This window comes from Rana temporaria, chromosome 2 (genome assembly GCF_905171775.1).
Source record: "Rana temporaria chromosome 2, aRanTem1.1, whole genome shotgun sequence".
NCBI classification, from domain to species: Eukaryota; Metazoa; Chordata; class Amphibia; order Anura; family Ranidae; genus Rana; species Rana temporaria.
The window spans coordinates 457,400,978-457,423,905 of record NC_053490.1 but is presented as its reverse complement, the minus strand read 5'-3'; the positions used below and the strand labels follow the sequence as shown (position 1 = coordinate 457,423,905).

Here is a 22,928-nt window from a genome sequence, read left to right as displayed (position 1 = left end):
ATCTGCTACCCCTCTGTACCCCCTGCACATCTGTCCCCCCCCCCACACACACACACATATCTGTTCCCCCTCTGTACCCCCCTGTACATCTGTCCCCCACACACATCTGCTACCCCTCTGTACCCCCTGCAATCTGTTCCCCCCACACACATCTGCTACCGCTCTGTACCCCCTGCACATCTGCCCCCACACACACACCCACACACATCTGTTCCCCCTCTGTACCCCCCTGCACATCTGTCCCCCACACACATCTGCTACCCCTCTGTACCCCCTGCACATCTGTTCTCCCCCACACACATCTGCTACCCCTCTGTACCCCCTGCACATCTGTTCTCCCCCACACACATCTGCTACTGCTCTGTACCCCCTGCACATCTGTTCTCCCCCACACACATCTGCTACCCATCTGTACCCCCCTGCACATCTGTTCTCCCCCACACACATCTGCTACCCCTCTGTACCCCCTGCACATCTGCCCACACACACACACATCTGTTCCCCCTCTGTACCCCCCTGTACATCTGTCCCCCACACACATCTGCTACCCCTCTGTACCCCCCTGCACACCTGTCCCCCCCATACACATATCTGTCCATCCGTCCCCCACACACACATATCAGTACCCCCCTGCACGTCTGTCCCCCACCCCACACATATGAGTACCCCCCCTGCACGTCTCCCCCCCCACACACACACATATATAAGTACCCCCCCTGCACGTCTACCCCACACTCATCAGTACCCCCCTGCACGTCTTTTCCCCCCACACACACACACACATATCAGTACCCCCCTGCACGTCTCTCCCCCACACACACATATCAGTACCCCCCTGCACGTCTCCCCCCCCCCACACACACATATCAGTACCCCCCTGCACGTCTCCCCCCCCCCCACACACACATATCAGTACCCCCCTGCACGTCTCCCCCCCCCCACACATACCATTACCCCCCCTGCACATACCATTACCCTCCTGCACATCTGTCCCCCCCCCACACACATACCATTACCCCCTGCATGTCTCCCCCCCCCCCCACACACACAACACACATCAGTACCCCCTGCAAGTCTGTCCCCCCCACACACATATCAGTACCCCCATGCACGTCTGCCCCCCCCCCCACACACACACACACACATATCAGTACCCCCATGCACGTCTGCCCCCCCACACACACACACATATCAGTACCCCCCTGCACGTCTCCCCCCCACACACACACACATATCAGTACCCCCCTGCACGTCCCCCCCCACACACATACCATTACCCCCCCCTGCACATACCATTACCCCCCTGCACGTCTCCCCCCCCCCCACACACACACACAACACACATCAGTACCCCCTGCAAGTCTGTCCCCCCCACACACATATCAGTACCCCCATGCACGTCTGCCCCCCCACACACACACACATATCAGTACCCCCATGCACGTCTGCCCCCCCACACACACACACATATCAGTACCCCCTTGCACGTCTGCCCCCCCCCACACACACACATATCAGTACCCCCTTGCACGTCTGCCCCCCCCACACACACACATATCAGTACCCCCTTGCACGTCTGCCCCCCCCACACACACACACACACATACATATCAGTACCTCCTTGCACGTCTGCCCCCCCCACACACACACATATCAGTACCCCCATGCACGTCTGCCCCCCCCACACACACACACATATCAGTACCCCCTTGCACGTCTGCCCCCCCCACACACACACATATCAGTACCCCCTTGCACGTCTGCCCCCCCCCCACACACACACACACATATCAGTACCCCCTTGCACGTCTGCCCCCCCCACACACACACATTTCAGTACCCCCTTGCACGTCTGCCCCCCCCACACACACACACACATATCAGTACCTCCTTGCACGTCTGCCCCCCCCCCACACACACATATCAGTACCCCCTTGCACGTCTGCCCCCCCCCACACACACACACACATATCAGTACCTCCTGCACGTTTGTGCCCACACACACACACACAAATCAGTACCCCCTGCATGTGCCCCCCCCCCACACACACACATATCTGTCCCCCCCCTGCACATAGCAGTACCCCCTTGCACGTCTGTGTCCCCCCACACACATCAGTACCCCCTCTGTACACAGTGCAATGTGCTATTCACTTAAAAGCAGTCAATATTTAATTTTTTGTGACTGGAGTGCTGCCTGTAGTGTTGCCACTATACCTGAGCCAGAGGTGGGGGATTACTTTACTCCGGTCTCCAGGAGAGTTGCGCTGCGCCTGTCTGTCCTTGCACACTAGATCCCGGGTGCCCAGGAGAAGGGGGGGGAGCGGATATCGCGGCAAGCCCTCTGTAGTTAGTGCATGCAGGGCTTCCATCTCATCCTCCTCCACCGATCATGCGGCACTTCCGGCCGGCTCTCTCCCCACATCTCCTCACTGTCGGCGCTACTAGGGCGGCACTGCAGGTTGGGGATAGAGCAGTCCGTCCGGGATGTCACAGGCGCAACCGCCCCCTAGCCTGGCGGCTGGCGCCAATGCGCCATAAGGCATGTATTTAAAAAAAATGCCGGTACTTGAGGTATTTAAATAATTTGAATCCCCAGCAAGTGGCTGGGGATCCGGATTTTGCCGCTCCCCCTACCCTGGCGCTCTAGGCAGCCGCCTGACCCGCCTATTGCTAGCGCCGGTGATGTGAAATTTCCTCAAACCTGTGAAAAAATCGGACCCGCGTCACTTCCGGTGCTCGTACGTCAGAGCACAGCTGATCGCGGGTCCACGGCGCATGCGCAGCGCATGCGCAGATGGGTTTTTTGAGTCTGAAAATATCCTTGACTGGGGTAGGCGGGCAGAGGCGGATCAAGCTCAATTCAGAGACTCGGGTGGGCGGGGCGGAGGCGGTGCAACATTCTCTATTACATTATCGGCAGCACCGCCTCCAGCCCCGTCCCTAAGCAGAGTTTCTTGAGGTCCGTGAAAAATATAGATTTGGGTGGGCGGGCGGAGGCGGAGCAACATTCTCTATTACATTGCCGCCAGCACCGCCTCCAGCCCCGTCCCTTTACACACAGTAGCCTGCTTCTTCCCATACTATTTTGGTCCGAGAATTTCACAGACTCGGGTAGGCGGGACGGAGGCGGAGCAACAGTTTAATGCGCAATATTAAAGTCTGTCAAGAAAATGTCTATTTAGGTGGAGAGCTTATGAATACATGACCAACAAACACTTTTCCATTTTATTACTCATTTTAATGGGACAGTTTAAAGTGCCAAAAAGTAAAGTTCCGCTCTTCTGTATTTTTTTAGGCTCCATGTACACGGGACCATCCTCACCCCCCCCCCCCCCCACCGCCATCCTCCCAGCTGCAGGGATCAACCCCCCCCCACCGCCATCCTCCCAGCTGCAGGGATCCACCCCCCCCCCCCCACCGCCATCCTCCCAGCTGTACGAATCACCCCCCCCCCCCAACATCCTCCCAGCTGTACGAATCACCCCCCCCCCACCGCCATCCTCCCAGCTGTACGAATCACCCCCCCCACCATCCTCCCAGCTGCAGGGATCAACCCCCCCCCCCAACATCCTCCCAGCTGTACGAATCACCCCCCCCACCGCCATCCTCCCAGCTGCAGGGATCAACCCCCCCCCCCAACATCCTCCCAGCTGTACGAATCACCCCCCCCCCACCGCCATCCTCCCAGCTGCAGGGATCAACCCCCCCCACCGCCATCCTCCCAGCTGCAGGGATCAACCCCCCCCACCGCCATCCTCCCAGCTGTACGAATCACCCCCCCCCCCACCGCCATCCTCCCAGCTGCAGGGATCAACCCCCCCCCCACCGCCATCCTCCCAGCTGCAGGGATCAACCCCCCCCCCCACCGCCATCCTCCCAGCTGTACGAATCACCCCCACCGCCATCCTCCCAGCTGTACTAACCCCCCCCACCCCACCGCCATCCTCCCAGCTGTACGAATCACCCCCCCCACCCCCATCCTCCCAGCTGTAGGGATCACCCCCCCCCCATCGCCATCCTCCCAGCTGTACGAATCACCATCCCCCCCACCGCCATCCTCCCAGCTGTACGAATCACCCCCCCACCCCCATCCTCCCAGCTGTAGGGATCACCCCCCCCCATCCTCCCAGCTGTACGAATCACCCCCCCCCCCCCCATCGCCATCCTCCCAGCTGTACGAATCACCATCCCCCCCACCGCCATCCTCCCAGCTGTACGAATCACCCCCCCCCCCCCCACCACCATCCTCGGACCTGTGAAAAAATCGGACCGCGTCACTTCCGGTGCTCGTACGTCAGGAGCACAGCTGATCGCGGGTCCAAGGCGCATGCGCAGATGCTTTTTTTTTGGTCCGTGAATATCCTAGACTGGGGTAGGTCACTTGTGCCCGTCATATGCAGCCAGTGTGCCCACTATTTGCAGCCACTTGTGCCCGTCATACGCAGCAGTTGTGCCCTCCATATGCAGTCACTTGTACCCGTCATACGCGGCACTTCCTTCTTCTTCTGTAGCGGCGGCTGTGGCTCCTGTGTCCGCTTGGCTCCTCAGGCTTCCTCCGTCATGTCTCCTTTTCCGCCAAAGCGTTAGGCATCCAATAGGATCGCCTAAAGCTTTGGCCAATCGGGAGACAGGTTTTACTGACCTGCCTGCTGATTGGCAAGGAGGAACTTTAGTGTGAAAATAGCTTCTGGCTCTTATCACGTGCTTCAAAATACACACCCCGCCTATCCCCGCCATAGTATTTCATGCATCCGGCATCCTGAAAGGGGCCACGCACATGAATAGGGAGGGCGGCAGAGGTGACGGGGGCGGTGCCCATGCATTGTGGGCCCACCATGCAGGGGCCACCACTGGTCTTTGATCTCTGTCAAGTGCTGGGGTCTGGATCACCGCCGCTGCTTTTCCTACAATCGGGCCAAAGAAGCTGAGTGCGAGTTTACCTATAGCCCTCACACTGGAGACTTGCACACCATCATCATGGCATCCCAGGACGGTGGGTATCAGGTCACGGGAAGGCAGAGCGCATGTGTGTCCCGCTTTGGGGTCACTGGTGGCTTAGGGAGAAGGAGATGGCACCTGGGTGTTTGGAGGAGGAGAGGGCCCCTGGGTATCCGTGGGAGAAGGAGAGGGCACCTGGGTGTTTGGAGGAGGAGAGGGCCCCTTGGTGGCCATTTAGTGAAGAAGAGGGCCCCTGCGTGGCCGGGGGAGAAGGAGAGAGAGCCTGGGTGGTTGGCAGAGAAGGAGTGGGCCCCTGGCTGTTTGAAGGAGAAGGAGATGGGCCACAGTGTGGGCCAAATTGGAAGAGCTGATCCTTGGGTGGTTGGAGGAGGAGAGGGTGCCACCCTTCTCCCCTTAGGACGGGGACAGACATCCTTCTCTCCCGAGAGGTAGGGGACACCATTCTCTCCCCTGGATGATGGAGACACCATTCTCTCCCCCGAGGACGGGGACACCCTTCTCTCCCCAGAGGTAGGGGACACCATTCTCTCCCCCGGAGGATGAGGACACCATTCTCTCCCTCGGAGGACGGGGACACCATTCTCTCCCCCAGAGGACGGGGACACCATTCTCTCCCCCAGAGGACTGGGACACCATTCTCTCCCCCGAGGACACCATTCTCTCCCCGGAGGAGGAGGACACCATTCTCTCCCCCAGAGGACGGGGACACCATTCTCTCCCCCAGAGGACTGGGACACCATTCTCTCCCCGGAGGACGAGGACACCATTCTCTCCCCCAGAGGACGGGGACACCCTTCTCTCCCCAGATGTAGGGGACACCATTCTCTCCCCTGGAGGACGAGGCAGGGCTGGACTGGGACAGAAATTTGGCCCTGGACTTCATCCAGACTGGCCCACTTTGACAGGTCTCTCCCATGGCGGCCGGACAACTCCCGCACCCCCCCCAGCCACCCAAGCCCCCTCTCCCCCTTCACTAGCCACTAGCCGTTCTACTTTATTAGAGTAGAATGGCTGGTACTAGTACTCTTATAGGCAGTACCAGTGGGGAAGCTAGACATTATTTCACCCGGGGCAAAGAATCAGTTCCGTGCCCCCCTTATGGGACAAGATTAGGCAGAAGTGAGAAACTCCCAGGCCATAGCTGTTGAGTCAGCTGTCTGTCTCCTCCCCCTTGCTCCTCTGTCATCCCCCCTGCTCCTCTGGTCCTCCCCCTGCTCCTCTGGTCCTCCCCCTGCTTCTCTGTTCCCCCCAGGTGAGCGCTGTGGGAAGGGAGAGACAGAGGAGCAGAGGGGGGTGGCAGTCTGCTGTCACTGAAGCCAGCCCACTGAGTCATCGGCCCACCGGGAAACTCCCTGTAGTCCCAATGGCCAGTCCATCCCTGGGACGAGGACACCATTCTCTCCCCTGGAGGACGAGGACACCATTCTCTCCCCCGGAGGACGAGGACACCAGGGCTGGACAGGGAGAGGAGGTGAGCGCTGTGGGGAACCAGAGCATCATGAGGGACAGGGGATAGAGGCACATGGGGGACCAGAGCATCATGGGGGGGGGGGGTATAGAGAAATAGGAGAGGAACAGAGAAGCATGTGTAGGAACAGAGAAGCAGGGGGGGTATCAGTGGAGCACACGGGGGACCAGAGAAGCATGAGGGTAAGAGGAGCATGGGGGGGGATAGAGAAGCATGTGGGGGAACAGAGAAGCAGGGGGAGAACCAGAGGAGCAGAGAGGGGGACAGAGGTGCATGGGGGCCGGCCGCCGTGGGAGAGACTTGTCAAAGTGTATGAAGTCCAGGGCAATATTTTTGTCCCAGTCCAGCCCTGGTGTCCCTGTCCTCCGGGGGAGAGAAGGGTGTCCCCGTCCTCCGGGGGAGAGAAGGGTGTCCTCGTCCTCCGGGGGAAAGAATGGTGTCCTCGTCCTCCGGGGGAGAGAATGGTGTTCCCTACCTCTGGGGAGAGAAGGGTGTACTCGTCCTCGGGGGAGAGAATGGTGTCCTCGTCCTCCGGGGGAGAGAATGGTGTCCCCGTCCTCTGGGGGAGAGAATGGTGTCCCCGTCCTCCAGGGGAGAGAATGGTGTCCTCGTCCTCCAGGGGAGAGAATGGTGTCCCCGTCCTCTGGGGGAGAGAATGGTGTCCCTGTCCTCCAGGGGAGAGAATGGTGTCCTCGTCCTCTGGGGGAGAGAATGGTGTCCCTGTCCTCCAGGGGAGAGAATGGTGTCCCCGTCCTCTGGGGGAGAGAATGGTGTCCCTGTCCTCCGGGGGAGAGAATGGTGTCCTCGTCCTCCGGGGGAGAGAATGGTGTCCCCGTCCTCTGGGGGAGAGAATGGTGTCCCCGCATGGGCACCGCCCCCGTCACCTCTGCTGCCCTCCCTATTCATGATGCCGGACGCATGAACTACTATGGCGGGAATAGGAGGGGTGTGTATCTTTAAGCACGTGATAAGAGCCAGAAGCTATTTTCACACCAAAGTTCCTCCTTGCCAATCAGCAGGCAGGTCAGTAAAACCTGTCTCCCGATTGGCCAAAGCTTTAGGCTATCCTATCGGATGCCTAACGCTTTGGCGGAAAAGGAGACATGACGGAGGAAGCCTGAGGAGCCAAGCGGACACAGGAGCCACAGCCGCCACTACAGAATAAGAAGGAAGTGCCGCGTATGACGGGTACAAGTGACTGCATATGGAGGGCACAACTGCTGCGTATGATGGGCACAAGTGGCTGCAAATAGTGGGCACACTGGCTGCGTATGATGGGCACAAGTGACCTACCCCAGTGTAGGATATTCACGGACCAAAAAAAAGCATCTGCACATGCGCCTTGGACCAGCGATCAGCTGTGCTCCTGACGTACGAGCACCGGAAGTGACGCGGTCCGATTTTTTCACAGGTCCGAGGATGGTGGTGGGGGGGGGGGGCATGATTCGTACAGCTGGGAGGATGGCGGTGGGGGGGTGGTGATTCGTACAGCTGGGAGGATGGCGGTGGGGGGGGGGTGATTCGTACAGCTGGGAGGATGGCGGTGGGGGGGTGGTGATTCGTACAGCTGGGAGGATGGCGATGGGGGGGGGGGGGGGGGGTCCCTACAGCTGGGAGGATGGGGGTGGGGGGGGGTGATTCGTACAGCTGGGAGGATGGCGGTGGGGTGGGGGGGGGTTAGTACAGCTGGGAGGATGGTGGTGGGGGGGGGGGGATTCGTACAGCTGGGAGGATGGCGGTGGGGGGGGGGTTGATCCCTGCAGCTGGGAGGATGGCGGTGGGGGGGGGGGGTTGATCCCTGCAGCTGGGAGGATGGCGGTGGGGGGGGGGTTGATCCCTGCAGCTGGGAGGATGGCGGTGGGGGGGGGTGATCCCTGCAGCTGGGAGGATGGCGGTGGGGGGGGGGGGGGGTGAGGATGGTCCCGTGTACATGGAGCCTAAAAAAATACAGAAGAGCGGAACTTTACTTTTTGGCACTTTAAACTGTCCCATTAAAATGAGTAATAAAATGGAAAAGTGTTTGTTGGTCATGTATTCATAAGCTCTCCACCTAAATAGACATTTTCTTGACAGACTTTAATATTGCGCATTAAACTGTTGCTCCGCCTCCGTCCCGCCTACCCGAGTCTGTGAAATTCTCGGACCAAAATAGTATGGGAAGAAGCAGGCTACTGTGTGTAAAGGGACGGGGCTGGAGGCGGTGCTGGCGGCAATGTAATAGAGAATGTTGCTCCGCCTCCGCCCGCCCACCCAAATCTATATTTTTCACGGACCTCAAGAAACTCTGCTTAGGGACGGGGCTGGAGGCGGTGCTGCCGATAATGTAATAGAGAATGTTGCACCGCCTCCGCCCCGCCCACCCGAGTCTCTGAATTGAGCTTGATCCGCCTCTGCCCGCCTACCCCAGTCAAGGATATTTTCAGACTCAAAAAACCCATCTGCGCATGCGCTGCGCATGCGCCGTGGACCCGCGATCAGCTGTGCTCTGACGTACGAGCACCGGAAGTGACGCGGGTCCGATTTTTTCACAGGTTTGAGGAAATTTCACATCACCGGCCCTGGTCCTAGCCTATGCTAACATGTGATGGGGCACTTAATTCAAGGCCAAACCCAATGTTTTTGTAGCGCTACCCCTGCAGAAGCAGCTAGATAGGGTGGGTCGACCTCCTCAAAGACCCGAGCCCCTCCAGCACACCAGGCCAAGTACCCAAAGCTTGTAATATCACAGAAATCACTATAGGTACAACCAGGAACACAACAATGATACTGTATTAGAATGCAGATGCTAAGCAGGTTAAGGAAGGCAAATAATTTATTGTCATACAGTATGATTAGTAACGATAAAGGCAGTAATGGTAGTAATGCAGTTACGATACAGTATGATCAGCAGCAATTTGGTTGTAAATAATTGCATTCTGGGGACTATACTGTCATCCTGGATAAATGGATGGAGGTACCCTTTATGTGAGAAATAGATGGAGGCTTGTAGAATGGCTTTTTTAGAGGGTAGTTCTTTACTGTATTTTTCAGCTATAGGTGGGACCTTTTAAATAGAATATAATTGGTGCACTTGGCAACAGTCTTCATAACCAGCATGCAGTATAGATGCTGTATATCTGAAGTAAAGGGTGCTATAGGTGCCTTTTATAGGAGCAGTATAGGCGTATCTCGCTGATTTACATATTCTAGGCGTAAATCAGCGTACACGCCCCTAGCGGCCAGCGTAAATATGCAGTTAAGATACGACGGCGTAGGAGACTTACGCCGGTCGTATCTTAGCAACATTTAAGCGTATCTCAGTTTGAGCATACGCTTAAAGTTGCGGCGGCGTGGATTCGGACTTACGGCGGCGTATCGACCGATACGCCCGTCGTAAGTCTTTCTGAATCCGGGCCTGAGACTATGTACCTGGTACAAAAAATTTTTTTTAAATGGAAATTCAAACACAAACAATTTATGCTTGTTACATGACCCCTGGCTATGTAAAAGGTACGTGAAGAAAAAAAGGATTTGGCAGAAGTGAGGCTGTTTATGTTTGAACTTTGCATACCAAGAGGAGACCAAACCCCATTTGGCCACAGCACCCATGGCCACAAGTTGGGATTCAGAAGTCTGCCTAGAGCAGTACTGTACATAAGCACTTTTTAACTGCAGCCTTACAAAATGTAATAAATGAAAATGTACAAAGTTTACATGCAAATGGTTACATAAAAAAACTAACCATTTATATTATTATAAATTATTATTTTCGCTACATGTGTCTACACATCATTCTTTTTTTGTTTCAGGCTGGACGTGTGGATAAGAATCATCCTACAGTCAGTGGCCACACAGCTCCGGTACTAGACATTGATTGGTGTCCGCACAATGATAATGTCATTGCCAGTGCTTCAGATGACACTACCATCATGGTAAGTGTAACTTGCTTATTTATGACTAAACCACCTTCTGATCTTCTTTCATGTCCTTCACACAGTATATAGGTGCCCATTTATAATGGAGAATCTGCATACCCGTCATGCAGTCAGTCAGCGGTTGTCCAGTGAAACAAAGCCCCCTCTCCTCCTCATCCATGATAGATGGAACGCTCAGTTTTCCAGCAGTAAGTCAGTGTTCAGTGTTCCGCCTATTGAGGACGAGAAGGAGGCGGGGCTTTGTTACACTGCACGGCCGTTGATTAGACTGACGTCACTGTGCCGGGCGATCAGGCGCACAAAGCTGCAGATGGAAACGAGTATAAGCCGAGGAGGGCATTTTCAGCACAAAAAAATGTGCTGAAAAACTCGGCTTATACTCGAGTATATACGGTATATTGTTGTGGGTAATTGTTGCCCCTCGCTCCTAACCACACCAAGTATGTACGCAGATCTGTGCTGGCGTGATCAGTTTTTATATCTCTTTCTTGCATAGACATACAGGATGCTGTGATACATGCCTGTATCACCTGTAGTCAGTTTGGCCACCACACAACCCTGCTGTGTTGATTGACAGTGGCTCCCACCAGAAGCATCACTGTCAACACTAATAGAAACACAAAAAGCAGTAAAAAACCTTAGAGAGCTTCTAATTCTTTATCACAGTGACTTACTAAGTACTGAAGACAGGATCGCAAATAAAGCTGCAGAGCTTGTACAAAATGAGTTAGTTGGGGCTTTGCAAAAGTGAACACCCCCCAAACTTAGCTAAAAACGGAGTTCCACCCAAAAATACATTTCCGCTGTCTGGATTCCTCCCCCACCGGTGTCACATTTGGAATCTTTTTGGGGGGGGGGGGCAGATGCCTGTCTAATACAGGTATTTTCTCCCACTTCTAGCGAAAGATAACAACAGTATTCACAGCGATCTATACCATGTTCGGCCCCTTCTCCGTCCCCCCTGCTGTCTTCTGGGAGACACACGGGTCCTAAAAGACAGCAGGGACCACTCAGAACGTGCAGCGTTACTCGCGCATGCGCAGTAGGGAACCAGGCTTGGAATCCGCAAGGCTTCACTTCCTGATTCCCTTACTAGCAATGTCAGGGCCTGCACCCGGAGCCGAGGGGATGGATCGGCTTTGGGTGAGGACATCACGGGTGCCCTGGACAGGTAAGTGTCCTCATTTTAAAAGTCAGCAGCAGTATTTGTAGCTGCCGACTTTATTTTTTTTATTCGGAACTCCGCTTTAACTCCAGGTTTTAGAGAACTTTAAATCGTTTGTTTGGACCAAGCGGTTGTGTGCACTGTATATATTGTACATAGCAATGCCGCTGTGTTCTGGCATCTTCCTCTATCAAAATGTAGTTGGGCTGGGTGCTGGTCCGCCATTCACAGGAAGCTACAGTATGTATTTCCTAAATGATTATAAGGGCCAGTTCACACCATAGAAACGCAGTCTGGATGCTTTTTTTTGCATGCACGTTTTTAGCATGGTTTTGATGCATTCCAGTGCATTTTTGGTGAATTTTTGATGCAGTCCAGTGCACCCCCCCTCTTTTTTTTTTCGTAACCTTTCAATAACGTGTGTTCAGTGCCTTTTTGGTAAGTTTTACAGCATTCCAGTCCAGTCCAGTGCAGGAAAAATGCAGCATGTTCTACTTTCTTTTCTGGAACTGGAACGCACTGGAACTCCAAGCACTGGTGTAAACTATGCCATTGAAAACCAATATCATACAGCTCTCATTCCACAACTGCCTTTTATTATGCCCAACTACAGGGCTATCCATACATAGTGGTTATGACTAAGGCCTTATTGGCTGAAACGCGTTGACTGTTTTCATTTGCATTTGCTCACTGTGGCTTGTCAATAAAAACAACGATTTTTTTTTAAAGAGCAACGATTGGAGTGCGGAATTTATTTTCCTCACTATCCATCCATAACATGAGACTGATCCACACAATCTGTGTGGCAATACACTGGCTGACCATTGGAAATCCCCATCAGTACCTCCAATTGAAAGTACAAAAAAACAACATTAACCTTTATGGGAAAAATATTTCACACCCTACACAACACAAATCACTTATATGATAAAAAATGGGATCCTTGGTTCACTCTTTTTTCTTTTTTCTGAATAATACTACTTTTAATCACAGATCATTGAAAAACTTAACTTGTTTGTTGTATTCAAGGATACTTCTGTTTGCATATTAGTTAAAGCGGGGGTTCACCCTTAGAGGGCACTTTTCCCCCTTAGATTCCTGCTCGTTTTCTCTAGGGGAATCGGCTATTTGTTTTAAAATATGTGCAGTACTTACCCGTTTACGAGATGCATCCTCTCCGTCGCTTCCGGGTATGGGCTACGGGAATGGGCGTTCCTTCTTGATTGACAGTCTTCCGAGAGGCTTCCGACGGTCGCATCCATCGCGTCACGATTTTCCGAAAGAAGCCGAACGTCGGTGCGCAGGCGCAGTATAGAGCCGCACCGACGTTCGGCTTCTTTCGGCTACGAGTGACACGATGGATGCGACCGTCGGAAGCCTCTCGGAAGACTGTCAATCAAGAAGGAACGCCCGCTCCCGAAGACCCATACCCGGAAGCGACGAAAGAAGATGCAGCTCGAAAACGGGTAAGTACTGCTCATATTTTAATACAAATAGCCGATTCCCCTAGACGGAACGAGCAGGAATCTAGGGGAAGAAAAAAAAAATTTAATAAATGGGTGAACTCCCGCTTTAACCATAGCAATGTACCTCTATCACATATTGCATAGATTAACATAATTTTCCTTGCCTGTAAACCATATGTTATGCATTTCTCTTGACATATGACACCCCTTTTTGTACCACTATTTTTTGTACCCAATAAAAGAAAACCATGTAACCTACTTTCCATGCGTTTTCAATGCAGAAAAAAATGCACTGGTCTGCATGTGGTGTGACCTGACCCTAAGGCTTCTTCTGCTTGGCTGAGGAGGAGATCATGACATCATTTGCGTGCCTCTTCCCCTCAGCCAATCAGAGGAAGCATTGTGTTCAATCATATAAATATGAGGCTTCTTGTGAATGCCTGATCAGCGCCAGCAGAACGGGAAGTTCATGTTTCAGTGCCAGAACCAGTGTCAATTTTATCGACCTAAAACCGACTAAAACATTTTAGTTGACTAACTTGATATCATTTTAGTCTACTAAAATAGGACTAAAACTAAAATGGCATTTTAGTCAAAAGACAAAGGGCCAAATCCACAAAGATCGTGCGTAACGTACATTTTTCCATTTAAGTTACACTGCCTTAAAATTTCTACCTAAGTGCCCGATCCACAAAGCACTTACCTAGAAATTTTGGGCTGTGTAACTTAAATTCCGCCGGCGCAAGGCGTTCCTATTTTCATGGGGGCGATTCCCATTTAAATTAGGCGCGCTCCCGCACCGGCCGTACTGCGCATGCTCGTGACGTCATTTTCCCGACGTGCATAGCGCGGAATTAAGTTACGCCGAGTTTTGTGGATTGCGACGGGTCAATAAAGTTGCGTCGGAAAAAAAAAAAAGATACGGCGGAAAAAAAATAATTCAAATTTAAAAAAAAATCGTGTCGCTGGACAGAAAGGTCTGCTTTTACATGGTGTACTAACTTTACACCTTGTAAAAGCAGCCCTTATTTTGCGTATGCAAACTAAAACTTACGGAGAAAAAACGAAGCTGAAAAGCTTCGTGGATCTCCGTAAGTGCTAATTTGCATACCCGAGGCGGCATTTCGACACAAAATGCCCCCAGCGGCAGCTGCGGTACTGCATCCTAAGATCCGGCAGTGTAAGTCCCTTACACATGCCGGATCTTCTGCCTAACTATGGAAAACTGATTCTGTGGATCAGTTCCATAGTTAGGAACAGGGATACGACGGCGTAACAGCAGTTACGCCGTCGTATCCCTTTTGTGGATTTGGGCCTAAGATTAAAACTAAATTGAAATTTGACATCCAAATTACCACTAGTCTGTAGTGCATGTTCATACCTCAATACCATAAAAAATAACATATTCGATTTTTCACTCCAGCAGTATATAATGAGTTTGGAAGTTGTAGAGAAATGCTTAAATGCTGCATTACAATTTAACAACACCCATTTGATTTTAGATGACTAAAATGAGTTTTAGTCGACTAAAATGTCCTGGAGATTTAGTCGACTAAATACGACTAAAACTAAAACAATTGAAAGAAGACTAAAATGAGACTAAAACTAAAATGCCATTTTAGTCTTAAGACTAAGACTAAAACGAAATTTTAATTTTCTGCCAAAATTAACACTGGCCAGAACACAGTGCGGTATAATATATGTAGCTGTTCGGACAGGCTGAGTATTATTTATTTTATTAATTAAGTATATTTAATTACCTTCCTTTAATTTTGGTTTGCAATTCTTTACTCTGATGTGTCCTTCTGATCATACCAACTTTTTTTTTTTTAAGTTCACGAATTTGCTAGTCCTTACATGTTTTGTTCATACAGAAAAAAACAGCCCCAGATTTTACATTAGTCTGATAAATGCTAAGATGCCGCATAGGGACAGGTTTTGCTTTACATTTGATCTATCTGAACAACAAAATGTAGCACCAGCTATGTAGAGGCCTACCTGAACAATCTGTTGAAAGACACTCACATTATACTATAGGTGGCGGGTAATGGTATTTTTTGTTGACCTGACCTGATAAAATCTGAAATTAAATCTTACTGTCTATGCTCATCATTTACTGTGGGCCACATAAGAAATGTAAAGTGCTTCATGGAATGGCTCATTTAATTGTTTGCCTTTAGTACAGAGCACATAAACAGATGTCTTGCTGTAAGCTGTATTTAAAGTATAAATAAGCCTCTGAACGTCAGCATCAGATGACACTGTATAGCTCCATGCCTGAAAATTTGGTGTACTTATAAAATGTAAAGCAGATTGGCTTCACGTTAAAGCCTGCTATGCACTAATAGACAGGCCTGGACTGGGACAAAAAATAGGCCAGAGCATTTTAGATCGGCGAGCATCGATTTTTTTCGTGACTGCGACATTATGGCAGACACTTCGGACAATTTTGACACATTTTTGGGACCATTGTCATTTTCACAGCAAAAAATGCATTTAAATTGCATTGTTTATTGTGAAAATGACAGTTGCAGTTTGGGAGTTAACCACAGGGGGCGCTGTAGGAGTTAGGGTTCACCTAGTGTGTGTTTACAACTGTAGGGGTGTGTGGCTGTAGGACTGACGTCATAGATCGAGTCTCCCTTATAAAAAGGATCACTCGATCGATACGCCGCCACAGTGAAGCACGGGGAAGCCGTGTTTACATACGGCTCTCCCCGTTCTTCAGCTCCGGGGAGCGAACGCGACGGAGCGGCTATAAACGAATAGCCGCGCCGTCGTCCCGGATCACTCCCCGAGGGAATCCGCCCGGCACACGCAGCGGGGGGGGGGTCTCGATCGGACCCCCCACCCGCTAGAAGGCAGGGACGTATATATACGCCCATCTGCCTGTCCGTGCCATTTTGCGGACGTATATAGTCGTGCGGCAGGCATAAGGGGTTAAATATGCGTTTTGGGCAGAATTTGGGAATCATTGACCACCGTGGATTTACAGAAAAAGATGTGTCCAGTGGTCCATAGAGCCACAGCTTTAAACTATGCATTGGCGTCAGTGGTCAGATGAGTAAGGCCCCTCTTCACATGGGCAGACTGATTTGGGCCGCCTAAAAAACTGACAGGTGAACCCGATCGAACCATCCATTGCCTTCTATGTGCGGTGGATGTAAATGGACATATGTCTATTCATCTAGTGCAGTGGTTCTCAACCTGGGGGTCGGGACACCCTCGGGGGTCGAATGATGATTTTCCAGGGGTCACCAAATCCTTGGCTGTTCCTGAAGCTCGCACCACTCTCCCAGCCTTTTTGCGGCCGCCCAGCTGGGCTGTTCCTGGAGCCCGCGGCCGCCCACTCAGCCTCTTCAACTCTGCCCATTCAGTTCACAGCATGGCTGGGGGGAAAGAAACTAGAGGTCAGCTGACTGGTGAGGAATGTGAAGTGGAAGGGGCTGGAGGAGACCCTATCTCCTGATTTCGGCATAGGTGTCACTGCTACGAGACACCACAAAGTCTCGAGACAGTGACACAGTGAGTAAAACTACCTGTGATTATAGTTATTAAAAGTCCCCACCTCAGTTCTCAGATCCGCAGATGCCCTTGATCAAGAGTACCTAAGTTGGCTGATCAGAACTCCCCCCACTCATCCCAACTCCCCGCCAGCACTGCCACTCATCCCGTTCCCCCCACCAAGGAGTAAGATAAGGAATAAAAATAGAGAATACATAGAAGGGAGAGGGAAAGAAGGGGAGGAAAAAAGAAAATGGGAGAGAAAGAATAAGAGAAAGCGCCAGGGATGGGGGGGGGGGGACAAGAAATTAGAGAGAGAGGGATAAAAGGGAAAGAAAGGAGAACAAAGAGAAAGAGTGGTACAAATTAAAATGTACTGTAGTGGGCAGCTGTTTTTCTCTGCTGGCCCTTCTTTAAGAATTAGTTATCTCTGACTGATTTTGTTTTCAAAATTCGGGCCTCTGTTCCAGCCATGGCTGTACTGCAGGTGATCACTATTGTTGTCTGGGGTGTCAGTTCCACCCCAGGCCAAGGGTGTCAGGAGTCAGATCAAGGTGTTTTGGGTATTCTTTCTCAGCGGCCAATCAGTGGGGGTTGATCGCCTCGCTGTGCATACTGGGGGAGAGAATTTAAGGGATAGACATCATTAGTTCTGGGTCGTCGTCGTCCGCCCTGGGCAGTCGTCCCACCACCCCTGTGTGTGGCCCTCCTGGCCTGGGGTGCGTGTCCAAGAGTTCCTGGCTCCAGGGCCACGTTGTTCCAGAGTCGTGATTTACCAGGTAGGCCCAGTAGTCAGACTGGGTCTACATGAACAGAGTGGTCCTGCGCTGTCCTTCCTGAGGGAGGAAGCCGCCGAATGAAGTACCTGTTCTGGAATGCACCGAGCACGAGGCTGGTACACTCAGGGAAGGCCTCAACTTCATTGAAGGACGCAATGTTACTGAAAGGCTGGATGATGCTCGCCTGTGAGTACTGAATTTACTTAAGTTCATTCAAAAGAGATCCGGGTGCTTAATACTGAATTGAGAAGGATTCTGGACCGAGAATATCTCCATCTTTGGGAAGGTCTGTGGCAGAGACTTTGCTAAAGTTCCGTGTGACACTCTGGCTGCTAGGCTGGTGAGAGAGGCCTATCCAGGTGCACTATACCCACTCTGGCTAGAGTGGCGACGAGAGTTTATTGCTGGAAGCAGGATTGTTTCCAAACCAAGTTGTACACCTGGACCTACTACTTATTATCCCTTCTACTTCTTCAACTACTACTCCTTTTTTAATTTTACCCCGTTGGGTAATAAAGCACAGAAAAAGACATCTAAAGTGTGGACATTGCAGTTTCTCTTCAGCTCGCATCGTGTACCCTAGACAGCGGAGTATTGGAGGTAACATGACACCCAAAACAATCCAGCAGCTCCTTCGGGGGTAGTGCTACAGTACCATAAGGGGTTTATTACTGTTGGAGTGGAAGGGACTCAGGGAGCATTAAATGTCAGTGGGTTAGGGGCATAAATTACTTGTCTTGCCTTGGTTGCTGACAACCCACGCTACGAAAATAATTTTACTGTTAGGGGTCCCCACAACATGGGAAATTTAATCAAGGGGTCACGGCACTAGAAAGGTTGAGAACCACTGGTCTAGAGGATCAGAGTGGATGGCAGTCGGGTATAAATGGACAGGGTGTCCGTATACATCCGACTTCCCATAGAGGAAAGCAGGCTGTGTCCCTGTCTACTCTGCATAAGTAACATGGACAAAGACCTGTCATCCACCTGTTTAGCGGGGATCAGCGGAAAGATCCCCGCTGAGTAGGCAGATCCGCTGGTGGAATCCGCCAGTGTGAAAGAGCCCTTAGTAAAAGCTTCTCTTTCCAGGAGTCAACACAACTCTGCTGCTGTGCTTGCGCACAATCTAAGCAATGATACTGATAGAAAGAAAAAGGTAGTTTAGATAGGGCTCTGCTGAGCAAGCCATTCACAGCAAGCTTTACCATATATAAATATCAGCGCTAGCTTCTATAACTATTCAATACAAGTGAAAAAGTAATAAATCCTCAACATAAAAGTTGAGATCATTACATAAATTAGAAATCAATATTATGTTTATGAATTAAACATCAATGGTGTAGTCAACAGTGTAATACACATTGATTTTCAATTCACAAATACATTGTTGATTTCTAATTAATTAATTCTAATTAATTAATGTATATTTGAGAATTTACTAATTTGTCACTTTTATTGAAGAACTTTAGAAGCTATCTATGACATTTTATTTATGGTGTTTGAAAGCACCGGGGAGTGAGATTTGTATTGGCAGCTGCCTATATTCCTTTTTCGTTTTTTAGACCTTGTTTATTTTGGGATAATCGCAGTGCGGTAATTAGTAATTTGTAACCACAGACTCTAATTTACTAACCCACTGTCTTCCTTTACATTTTCTCCCTTTATTTCTTTACTTTTATTTGTAATAATTGGCCTACACAAGCATTTCCTTTACACTCTTTTTTTTATGTATTTTTGTACTTGTAACCATTTTTTTAAAATTTTTATGCTTTTTGTTTTGGAAGCCTATTCAAAATTAATGTTTTATATGTGAGCAACAAAAGATAGTGGTCTGAAAGGTACCCTAAAACATTTAATCAAATCTAAAATGAGACATAATCTTAAAGTGGTAATAAACTCAAAAACAAACCGTTAATAGGTTGAAGCTTACCAATCTTAAAGGGGTATTATTATTTTTTTTTCTTTTTTCCCCTTTTCCTTGTTATATTTATCTTTATAATTCTTTTCTTTTCTTTTCTTTCTTTACTTATTGTTTCTTATGGGGTTTTTTTTAAACGGTATTAAACCCAAAACCAAATATGTAATACATTTTAGCTTACCAATTATTACATGTGGTGACTGCATTCATTTTTTTGTTTTTGTTTTTAAGCTTTTGCCCTCTGTTTTCACCTGGTCCTCTAGCCAGTAACACACCTCCTGTATTAGAGTGCCCCCACTCTGAATGAAGGAGCACAGGGGGCACCTTTGGACAACAGAATTGTTCATGTCTGGGCAGGGCTGGACTGGGACAAAAATTTGGCCCTGGACTTCATCCAAACCGGCCCACTTTAATTCAATAAAATGCTGCCCCCACCCCCCTGAAAAATCACGCCCACCAAAAGGCCCCTACATCCATTATTGTATATCATGAGAGGGTGAGAAAGAGAGAGAGAGAGGGGGGTGAGTGTAGGAAAAAGAGAGTGACTGTAAAAGAGAGGGGGTGAGTGTAGGACCCCTTTTTACACTGAGGCGTTTTTTAGGCGCGTTTGGGCTAAAAATAGCGCCTGTAAGGCGACTGAAAAACGCTTCCGCTGCAGTCCCAGTGTGAAAGCCTGAGTGCTTTCACACTGGGGCGCTGCCAGGGCGTTACAAAAAGTCCTCCAAGCAGCATCTCTGTTTTAAAAAAACGGCCCACTGAGCCATCGGCCCACCGGGAAACTCCCTGTAGTCCCTATGGCCAGTCCATCCCTGTGTCAGGGTAAGGGAGTGTTATTATATTATTAATATATTTATTTTCAGCGCACATAGCCCACACCACTGCATTTTGCCTTGTCTTGTGACGGGTGCGCTGGAATAGCCACCCAATGAAGTCCCGCTGCACCTGGTATGAATCTACCCTTACAAATTGAACCTAAGCTCTAGCTAACACTTTATAAGCTGTTGCAGCAAACATTTTTTCACCTTTTGGGATAAAGGTTTTGCATAAATAATTAAAAGCTGATCATTTGTAAGCATCTCAGTAAATGGTTTGTCACAACATTCCAAGTGACACATCTGCAAGAGCGCTTATTATTTTGAAAGACAAAGACAACAGACTTACTGGACTGATCACCATGGGAAAACTAATGCATTCATCACATCTAAAAATTGGTAAGCTACAATAAAACGTTTGCTTTTGAGTTTAATACTACTATAAAATGTGGTAGCTGTATTTAGTTTTCTTTTTTAGTTTTTTTTTTCTTTTCTTATTTTCACCTGGTGAGCCGATCAGTAGCACACTTAGTATTATAGAGTGCGTCTCACTTGAGATGAAGGACCAATGGAGACCACTTTGGTCAACAACAGATTTAGACCGATTCAAATAATTAAAGCTGAAGTCCCAGCTTTATAAACAGTTACAGCAACGTTTTTTCTCTTTTTTGATATACAGTAATGGGAAATAAAGGGAAAAATGCAGACACCGTATATTATGAATTGATATATCAATACATTATTGGTTTTAATATTAATACTGCTATCCTATTTATAAAATGTTGGACGGAACTTTGACCAATGTAGAATGCAGGCAGGTGCAGTATGTACTCCCCACTGTAAGTGGCAATGCAGAGGGGAAATAAAATTGTGAGGAACTTGAGTTGACCTATGAGGTCATCTTGGGTCAGGGCAGTGTTATATTTTAGACCGTGGCTCCTGGTTTTGGCGCACTTGCGAGTGGTTAGTGTAGAGACAGGTTCCTGTCAGGAACGACAGCTCATAGCGGCAGGGAAAGGTTCAAGAGGAGTAAGGAATGTGTAGGGACTACACTATCTCCACTTCGGAAGCCCCCTATTTGGGTGTGGACCGGCCAGGCCGCTTTCCCGCACCTCCTTGCAGAAGCTGTCTGCATCATCTCAGGAAACGCTCCTCTACTATTTTCCTAATTGGCTCTGGTCAGCTGCATCTACCAACCGGGCTTAATTGTATATTGTTGGGACTTACTTAATACACTGTTCTCATCTACCTCGGCCTCTGTGTGATCTCGGCTCACCACACCACGCTGCATCCTGCTCACAAGCACAATGATCTTTAGTCACATGTGAGGCTCACAATGTATGGCCTGTAGGAACATGTTAATGAAAGCCCATCCTGCCCACTAAATTATACAAGGACACGGTGTCTGATGTGCTGACAGGATGTCAGTAGGATGCATAGCTGCCAATTGTCCCTGATTTTCACACATACAGTCATGGGTTTTCAGAATTTCCTGCTGGAAGTATTTCCCCTGTACAAATGTTCCTGGTTTCCAAATTAGGCAACTGCATGATAAAATACTTCCCTTTCTCCAGGCTAGAATTAGTTCGTAGTATGTTTGTTTCCTATAGGGTAAATGTTTTATTATTTATTAGATCAGTGTATTTTATCTTATTTAAAAACCAATTCTAAAAATGTATTAAAGTGTTTGAGGGTTGATGTAATTAGGGCTTTTTGACCTTTATTATTTTTACTTTGTTTAATTTAGTACTGACACATATTGTGGTGCTGTTCTGGTGGCCAAAGGGGCTGTTTTGGCTGCAAAAGTGGGGGCCTACTCAATATTTGGTGGGTGGTCATGAAGTTATGAGTTGTTAATCTCCATTGGGGTTTATTTACTATCTTTGCATGTGTAGTTGCACCAGAGTTTAAAAAATTAGGTGCAGCTTCCATTTACAGTACAAGCAAAAGCCAATTACATGCAAGGAAAATGAAAAAAAAAAAAAAAACATCACTTTTGCTTGCACATAATTGGATGATGTAAGTCACTATCTGGCTAGATCACCAGATACAAATACAGGAAAGAAAGCCTAAAAAAATAGAACACATGCAGCCACCACCATAGATTAATAAGTCGCAATATAATAAATGCTTACTTTTGGATTTAACACTGCTTTAATTTTTTTTATCCTTTTTGCAGGGGAAGTTCTTCCCCTTTGTTTTATCAAGGTGGGGAGCCAGCCATGATACACGTGCTTCCTCTGCGAGGACTCTGGGAGCCATCTTAGTAGAGCCGGTGACTGAATGCATAGAACTAAACTTTAGAGGAAGAATATGGCATTGTAACTGTCCGCTTCTTCTACGGATACCCCAAACAAAAACATAAAAAACCCTCAACAATTCGAAATTAGGCCTTCCATGTTTCATATCACTTTAAAAAGATTGTTTGGACCAAGCTGGTCCAAACAAACTATTTGCCTCACTAAGTGCTGTAGTGTCTCTAAACACTATATTTACTGCATGTAACTTCAGCTACATACAGTACACAGTGCTGGGTTCCGGCTGTGAGACAGAAACTTGCCGTCTCACACCCGGAACAAAAGAGGCTGCCTGAGCGGTGCTCAGCCATACATAGGCATCTTTGTATTTTGTGAATGAAAACAAAGCTTTCTATGAGTCTGAGAGTGTGATGTCATCGGCCTCCCCCTCCCACTCAGCCAATCATGGGAAGCTTTGCATTCATTCACCGAATACAAAACTGCCTATGAATGGCAGAGCACTGCTCAGGCAGGCTTTGTTTTATTCCAGGTGTGAGATGGGATGGGAAGTTTCTGTCTCACAGCCAGGAACCCAGCACTGTGTACTGTATGTAGCTGATGTTACATACAGTATATACAGTGCTTAGAGACACTGCAGCACTCAGTGAAGAAAATCCTAAGCACTTAATGAAGTAAACTATTT

At 49.3% G+C, this 22,928-nt stretch overlaps 1 protein-coding gene across 2 annotated transcripts in view; it reads left to right on the top strand.

Annotated features, from left to right (window-relative positions):
* CORO6 (coronin 6) overlaps nucleotides 1–22,928 on the top strand; it is a 156,904-nt gene that overhangs the window by 79,685 nt on the left and 54,291 nt on the right. For both annotated transcript variants that reach the window (XM_040338567.1, XM_040338566.1), the window contains exon 3: nucleotides 10,219–10,341. In XM_040338567.1, the coding sequence (XP_040194501.1) occupies nucleotides 10,219–10,341 (123 nt within the window). The remainder of the gene's footprint in view (nucleotides 1–10,218; nucleotides 10,342–22,928) is intronic.